The sequence below is a fragment of the Acomys russatus genome, chromosome 2 (assembly GCF_903995435.1).
Source record: "Acomys russatus chromosome 2, mAcoRus1.1, whole genome shotgun sequence".
Taxonomy (NCBI): Eukaryota; Metazoa; Chordata; class Mammalia; order Rodentia; family Muridae; genus Acomys; species Acomys russatus.
In genome coordinates this window covers 94,678,106-94,686,725 of record NC_067138.1, presented here as the reverse complement: position 1 = coordinate 94,686,725, position 8,620 = coordinate 94,678,106, and the positions used below count along the sequence as shown (strand labels likewise).

The following is an 8,620-nucleotide window of genomic DNA, read 5'->3' as shown; positions in this document are numbered from 1 at the left end:
GCTCTTTGCAGATGATGTGATAGGATACATAAGTGACTCCAAAATTTCATCAGTCACCCAAAACTCTCTATAATGTTGGAACATCATCTTCAGCCTTCTGGACATATTTGTGAGGCAAAAACTATTGAGGACTTGCTTACCCTGAAAGATGGACATTTTTACTATGTTGAATCTCCGAATCCGTGAGCATGGGAGATCTTTCCATCTTCTGATATCTTTTTCAATTTCTTTCTTTAGAGATTTGAATTTTTTTCAAACAAGTCTTTCACTTGACTGGTTAGAGTTACACCAAGATGCTTATATTATTTGGGGACACTCTTCAAACTACTACACACAATAGAAATGGAAGGAACATTACAAAACTCATTCTATCAGACCACAGTCACCTTGATACCTAAACCTCACAAAGACCCAACAAAGTAAGAGAATTTCAAACTAATTTCTCTTATGAACATTGATGAAAATGCTCAATACAATACTCAGAAATCGAATACAAGAACACATCAAAAACATTATTCATCAGGACCAAGTAGGCTTCATCCCAGACATGCAGGGGTAGTTTAATATATGGAAATCCACCAGTGTAATCAATAATAAAAATGAACTGGAACCCCCCCAAACCACACATGATCATCTCCTTAGATGCTGAAAAAGCATTTGAAAAAAATCCAACATCTATTCATGTTTAAATCTTGGAGAGATCAGGGATAAAGGGCACATACCTAAACATAATAAAGGCTATATATAGCAAGCTGATAGCCAAAATTAAACTAAATGGGGAGAAACTCAAAGAAATTCCACTAAAATCAGGGACTACACAAGGCTGCCAGCTCTCTCCATATCTCTTCAATATAGTACTTGAAATTCTAGCCAGAGCAGTAAGACAACAAATGGAGATCAGAAGGATCCACATCAGTAAGGAAGAAGTCAAACTATCACTGATGCCCCAAAATACAACCAGAGAACTCCTACAGCTTATAAATACCTTCAGCAAAGTGGCTGGATACAAGATTAATTTTTAAAAATCAGTAGCCCCCTGTATACAAATAATAAACAGGCTGACAAAGAAATTATAGTAACTACACCCTTTACAATAGCCACAAATAATATAAAAGACTTGTGTTTTCTTGTTGTTTTGTATCTGTAGACTACTGGTTTTAGAGCATTAAATCTCTTCCATAAGCTAAATTCTCCAGGTGTTGCTCTGATGTATTTTGATGCTAATTAATAAAAGGCTGTCACATCTGGGTAGAGCAAATGAGATAGACATGGCTAGGGTTCCCAGGTTTGGGAAGACAGGGAGAATCTTGGGAGGAAGAGAGACCGGAAGAGAAGAGAGAAGAGGAAGGTTGTGCCATCATGGGTTAGATGGAGGAGAAACACACGGCCAGCATGGATGGAGACTTGGCCCAGATGATGATCACTAGCAAGTATTTGGGATTATGGATGGGAAGTAGCTTGGTAGAAATTATTAGAAACAGGTGGCATGGGATTGGGCAGGAATTCCATACCTGCCCCACTAAGGGAAGTAGTTTAGAGGATTAATGTCTGCCTTGCCCCAAGTTAACTAAGGCTATTTTAAAATATAATAAATGTCTGTGTCTTGATTGATTGCTAGTGGGTTATACTGCTGTAGTAATAATTATAGGCCTGATAATAAGCATTATTAGGCCATACTGGTGAATTAACAACAACAAGTGGAGTTCAACGTTGGTCAACTATTAGGCAATACTGATAATTTAACAACAAATTGGCGCCCAGAAAAATTCAAGTATCCACACCCTTAAAAATCATATTTTGTCATAGTTTGACAGAGGGAATTAGCCACAGAGAGTGCCCATTGGCCAGAGCATTTCACAGGCATTGCTTGTAGCTGCCTGCAGGCTCAACTTTCACAAAACAAAGATGGCTACAGATACATAGGTGGTTTGAAAGGCAGAACTAGGAGGCTGGTAGTCTTCTAAACTGGCCTAGGGGAATGGAGTTAACTGCCTGCAAAAATATTAACATAAAAACTGCTATGGTCCCTTTCCAAGGCACAATGGCAGAAGGCTCCTGTATCTTTTTTGGCTTTGTTTTGGCAGTTATGAACTTGTTTCCAATGGGCTTAGTCATATTCACACTTCTCCACACCTTCTCAAAAAAAATTCAGGGAAAATGGCAGAGAGCCGAGAGATGTGAGACTAAGTTACTGACAACAAAATGGGAAGAAGGAACCAAACTCTTCTCCATAGAGTGGACAGCAGCTGGAATCAAAGCTCCTTAGCTACAAGGTGTTTGTCAGTACTTCCTGGAAAGAGTGCATAAAAAAGAGATAGCAATAACTAAATTCCAAGGAATGGTGGACAGGATTTCACTAACTAAAGCCTAAATTGGCACAACTGACCCAAGACTTAGAATTTTCTTGTTTCCTTGCTTGATTTTTGCTTGAGATTTCTAAAGATTTTGACTGAATTGAGATGAGATATTTGAACAGGGTGGTGGCAGCACACACCCTTAATCCTAACACAATGGAGACAAAGACAGACAGAACTCTTGAGTTGCAAACCAGCTTGGTCTCCACAGTAAGACAGGGCGTGACTCTGAACTGATAAAATAAGTTACTTGCAGAGACAGCCTAGGATTTAAACTGACAAATTTCTCCTTAAACTTACTATGTACATTTCTTTGTTTTACTAATGGATTATATGTCCTTATTGATCTAACGGATGGATGCATATCAATCTTAGGTTTATGTAAAGAAAAATGATGTAACTGCTCTAAAAAAGGCCAGCCAATCTCTTTGAAAGTGGAATGTCCACAGGAGAACTGGTGCCAAAGGGTAATTGGCTTAAAAGATAAACTCTGTTGGTCAATGTAAGGACCAAGTTTGGGTGGGGAGACAGACATGCAACCTGTGTGCCTCCCACATGTGAAGGGGTGGGACAAAAACACCTGCAACAAATGTGGAAAGCCAGGTACAAGATGCCTACGGTATACATAAACCCTAAAATAAAATCGGAGTTTTTATAATGTTTACTTAAAGCTTAATGACTTGTCCTTTGCTCGGGGCAACCAGCTTGTCTCTAAAATGGGAAGCATTCCCTTGGGAAACAGGTAGCGGCCTGGCCTATACATCAGGTGCCAGAGAGCCTAGAGAAGGATATTTAGAACTATACAATCTTGCTTTGATTTCAATATGATAATTATATATTCATTGTTAATGGTGATGTTATATTTCCTCTTTGAATGAGGTCAAAATGAAACAGACTTGCATAAAAGAGAGACTGCTAACTTAAGTCAGTCTATGTTTTCACGAATTCAAACTACAGAACAAGTAGTTAAGTTATATTGCTTATCTCACTACATGGGGACAGCTCTGAGACTGGCTGAGGCATGAATGTTTATGCATAGCCAAAGCTTTCTGTTGGCTACAGAGTCCCCGTGATTTACCATTACATGCTATTCTTCATATGGCATGAATGAAGATTTACAGATGTCTTTCTTATGTGCATACAAAGAACAGAGAGTTAGCCTTAATTGTTTTGTGCATCCTACACACCTTATACATTTATAGTATTTGGACTGCATAATGCTTGGGAGAAATTATATGTTTCCAGAATAAAAGAATTGGACACTGATGCTGGATCAAATCTGACAGGATTCATTTCTCCAGCATGATGAGATGCTGACCTCTTGCATCCTTCATGCTCCAGACCCAAGTGCTTCAGTTGTTGCTCCTCATCAGAAAAGGACAGTTACAAAGAAAGCTCCTGATCCCAATTAGCCCAGCATTTCATACTGTCCCACACAGGACTTAAATTAAGCCTGGAAATTTTCAACACTTAGAGACTGGACCACAAATACTATTGCTAGCTTGTTTAGCCAATTTTTCCAATTTTATTTGGGCCCCTACATAGGTATTATTCACCCCAAATCAGCCTGAAGAAACTTTAAGAGAAAGACTTCCCATTTCCCTTAAGGGGGGTTGGGTAGGGATTTTGTTGCTTTCTTGGGCTATAGATGTACGTTGTCATTGAGATGTATGGAGATAGGGGTTGAAAAGAAAGAAAGGGGAGCATAAAAATATGTAGGGATGATAGGACAAAAAGTAGATTATTGAATCTACTCCTCAACTTAAGGCCTTAATTGTTACTCACAAATAAGGTTAATTTTAATTCATTGACATACAATTTTGTATATTGATGCAAAATAAGTTTAATTTTGATGCATTGAAATAGAATTCAAATTTAATATTATTCTTCCCATATTACATTTCTACTCTAATATAAGGTATTGTACACATACAACTCATTTAATACATGACTTACTACCAATACTCTGATAGTGTTATTACAGGCTGTTTAGAGTAAGTAAGTAATACAAGTCAATTGTTAGTTGATCAACTCATGATCACATCAAATACTAGTATAATTTTTATCACAGGAATACACATCCTAGGTTTAACAGATATGACTCTACAGATAGATAAGGTAAAATAGATATGGCATTCAAAAACCTCATTTTAAGGATTCTTTGACTATAAGACAGGTTAACTCCTGGCAGCATCCGGCCTACCACAAAGAAGATGATGAGCATCAAAGAACCTACTTCTGGAAATGGATTCAAATGTGGCAAAGAAGCCACTGATAGATCAAAACAGAAAATTCTCAGCTGAGGAAACGCTAATGTCTGAAAAACACTTAACAAGATTTTCAGCATCCTTAGTCATAAGGGAAACGCAAATCAAAATGATTCTGAGATTCTATCTTACACCCATCAGAATGGCTAAGACAAAAAAACTCAAGCAGCAGCTTGTGCTGGAGAGGATGTGAAGAAAGTGGAACACTCCTCCATTGCTGGTGGGAGTGAAAACTTGTACAACCACATTGGAAATCAATCTGGTGGTTTCTAAGAAAATTGGGAAAGATCTATCTCAATACCCAGCTATACCACTCCTGGGCATATACCTGAAAGATACTCTAAGATACCACAGAGACATTTCTTCAATTATGTTCATAGCAGCTTTTTTCCTAATAGACAAATACTTAATCTAGATGGCCCCCGACTAAGGGATGGATAAAGGAAATGTAGTACATTTACCCTTAGAAGCAGATATTAGCCATAAAGTACAAGATAACCATGCTAAAATCCACAGACCCAGAGAGCCGAGTAAGCGGGACAACACCTGTAACAATTGGACGAACACCTGAATTTATGGAGAAGAGGAAATTGGCTGGTGTGGTGGTAATTGCCTTTAATTGCATTAGGGAGGCAGAGGCAGGCAGATCACTGTGAGTTTGAGGCCAGCCTGGTCTACAAAGTGAGTGCAGGGCAACCAGGGACACACACAGAGAAACCCTGTCTCAAATAACCAGAGAGGGGAGTGAGGAGGAAATTGAATAGACAGTGTGTATGGATGGAGGGGACTGGGTGGGGGAGAGGTGGAGGAAAGGTGGAGATAAAAACAAGAATGACAAGTTGGGGGAGGACTGACCAAAAGAGTATTGGGAGAGATACCTTGAACTGGGGCATGTATCTCTGGTATAAGATACAAACCTAAGACAATGGAAACTCTCAATAATCCATGAGGGTGACCCTACCTAAATTCCATGCAGCAATATGGAGCCTAAAACAGCCATCTCCAATAACTAGGCAAGACTTCCAATAGAAGGATTGGGACACCAACTCAGTCACAAAACCTGTGATCCATACTTTGTCCTGCCTACAAGGTGTGCAGGGACAAAGATAGAGTAGAAATCTTTTAAAATGTTTTGAAAATTTGAAATTACACCATTAAATCAATATTTCAAATTTAAAACTTAATTTGCATCATACCTTATAATATAATTTAAACAATTTTGTCATTAATATAAATAACAAGGAAAATTGTTGTAATATGAATAATCTTTAAATGATTACATAAAACGTTATCTGGACATTAGGTATGTAAATTTCAATCATTGGATGAATATCTGTAATGTAATGGTAAACCACAATTCTATTTAGGAAAAAAGATTTGTTCAAAGGAAAAGTGAAAGTGAAAGAAATATTTAAAATGAAATGGTTGAGGAAAATTCCAAAACACAAGCAGAAAATAAAATTTAAAAAGTGAAAGAAGAATTTGAAAGAGAGGCCAGAACATTCAGAAAATAAAAACTATATTTTCCAATATTTAAGACATCCACTCTTCAGACATCTCTTCAGAGAACCTAGAGGGGAAGGTTCCGGACCACATAGCCCAGAGGACCAGCAGCAGCTGCAGCATCCACAATGGCTAGGCCCTGTGCTTTCCTGGTGGCCCTGGTGGTGATGAGCTACTGGTCAACCTGCTCTCTGGGATGTGACCTGCCTCAGACACAGAACCTCAGGAACAGGAGAGCCTTGACACTCCTGGCACAGATGAGGAGACTCTCCCCTCTCTCCTGCCTGCAGGACAGAAAGGACTTTGGATTCCCTCTGGAGAAGGTGGATGCCCAGCAGGTCCAGAAGACTCATGCCATCCCTGTCCTGCATGAGCTGACCCAGCAGCTCCTGACCCTCTTCAGCTCAGTGGCCTCATCTGCTGCTTGGGAGGCAAGCCTCCTAGACACGCTCTGCACTGGCCTCCACCAGCAGCTCAGGGACCTGCAAGCCTGTCTGATGCAGCAGGTGGAGGTGCAGGAACCTCCCCTGAGGCAGGAAGACTCTCTGGGTGCTGTGAGGAAATACTTCCAGAGGATCACTGTCTACCTGAGAGAGAAGAAACACAGCCCCTGTGCCTGGGAGGTGGTGAGAGCAGAAGTCAGGAGAGCCCTGTCTTCCTCAGCCAACTGGATGGCAACACTGAGAGAGGAGGAGGACTGAGTCCTGAGACTAAGTGATGCGGACACTCTTGGACTAGGACTCTCTATCTCACTTCATAGGTCTCCTTTAAAAACTCATTCATTGTGGTATAAATACAATCGACCTGAGTACTGTTTCAGTGAAACAAAGAAAAATTTGCCTATGTGTAAAAGCATCGCTTTCTGCATCCATTTGGCTATTTATTTAGTTAATAAGTTAATTCATTTACTATTAATTTAATTGAAGATATTTATGTTAAACCATGCTTAGTTTCCCTTTAATATACCAAATCATCATATGCAATTAAATATTTTGTATTACAACAAAATTGCTTTAATAAACACTTTTCATTAATTAATTAGGTGTCTAGTCAAATTTTGCCAGTGTTTTTAACATAATACTCAGCACCATAAAAATTACCAAAATAAACAGTATCCAAAACTCAGACTGGATACTCATGAACACTGCAGAGGGTCTAGACAAACCCTAAAGCATTCCTCTGCTTCTCACCAGTGCTACAGGATGCTTCTGGAGGGACAGCCAGCATGCTGTGCAGCGCAAGTCCAGAGAATCTTGCTCCTGTCACCTTGTGTCTTAGTTCTCTTTGACTTAATGTTCCCCAGATTCATCTCTGGATTGAGTTCTCTGACCTCTGGCACCTATCATCTATTCCCAACTGCAAGGAATAGCTGTTTGGGATACTAAGAAGGAGTAAGATCATATAGAACAATACAAACTAGATCAAGAAAAATGGCTTGCCTGTCTTTATTGCACAGACAAATATACCAGGAACAACCTGGGAATCAACCCATTTCATGATAACCTCAAGACCAGCCATTGGAATAAATCCCACCAGGGAAGCATTATGTCTCTAAAATTAAATTTTTCAAACGTCACTGTTTCCTCTCTATTTCATGGCTTTTCTCCTTCTCCTTCTCCATTTATTCTCCTGCTCCTCTTCTTCGTCATCATCATCCTCTTCTCTTTGCTCCTCCTCATCATCCTTCTCCTTGTCTTCATCCTCCTCTACCTTCTGCTCCTACTTCTTTGCAGTCCCATTGGTTGTGCATCGTATAGCGCCATTTCTTGGAGAGCGAGTACCCTCTCCCGAGGGCCACATCCCTGAGGATAACTGAATCTTTCTCTTCCAGGAGGCATCAGTTGCTATAATTCCTCAGATACTGGAGAAGTTAACCTCAGTTTTCCAAGGTGGGATTTTTATCTAGCTTGCCTTGCTCATTCACTCATAACCATTCTTAGGTCATGTGTGCAACTGATCTGTTGTGTCCAAACACACTCCCTTGTTGTGGTCATGCACGCCCTCTGGCTCTTTCCATTCTTCTGCTCCATCTTCTGCAAAGATCCTTGAGGCCAGAAAATTAGATGAATACTCACTTCCAAATGAACGGTTGTGTTTGTTGTCATGGACTGCAAGAGGGTTCTGTGATAAGGCTTGGCCAGTGCAGTGACCCTCTACTAGATGTGTATCTGTGATTAGACATCAGGTATTGGGACAGTACGAATATAACAATGCTTGTATTCTTTGGTAGCTTCATGGTGCCACATGTATTTTAAAAGTGATATTTCTGGGGCTGGAGAGATGGCTCAGTGGTTAAGAGCACTGTTTGCTCTTCTAGAGGTCCTGAGTTCAATTCCCAGCAACCACATGGTGGCTCATGACCATCTATAAAGAGATCTGGTGCCCTCTTCTGGTGAGCAGGTGTACACGCAAGCAGAACATTTCATATGTAATAAATAAGTAAATCTCTTTAAAAAAAAAAAAGTGATACTTCTGGGAGACACATTCTTGAAAGTT

General features: G+C 39.8%; 1 protein-coding gene across 1 annotated transcript; it reads left to right on the top strand.

Moving 5' to 3' along the window:
* Positions 1-6,252: 6,252 nt before the first annotated feature.
* On the top strand, positions 6,253-6,825 carry LOC127207275 (interferon alpha-13-like). Its single transcript, XM_051166657.1, has one exon. It carries the CDS (start codon positions 6,253-6,255, stop codon positions 6,823-6,825), a length of 573 nt encoding a protein of 190 aa, XP_051022614.1.
* Positions 6,826-8,620: the final 1,795 nt, after the last annotated feature.

Coding starts and splice junctions, on each gene's coding strand:
- LOC127207275 (XM_051166657.1), top strand. CDS start 6,253: ATGGCTAGGCCCTGTGCTTTCCTGGTGGCCCTGGTGGTGATGAGCTAC.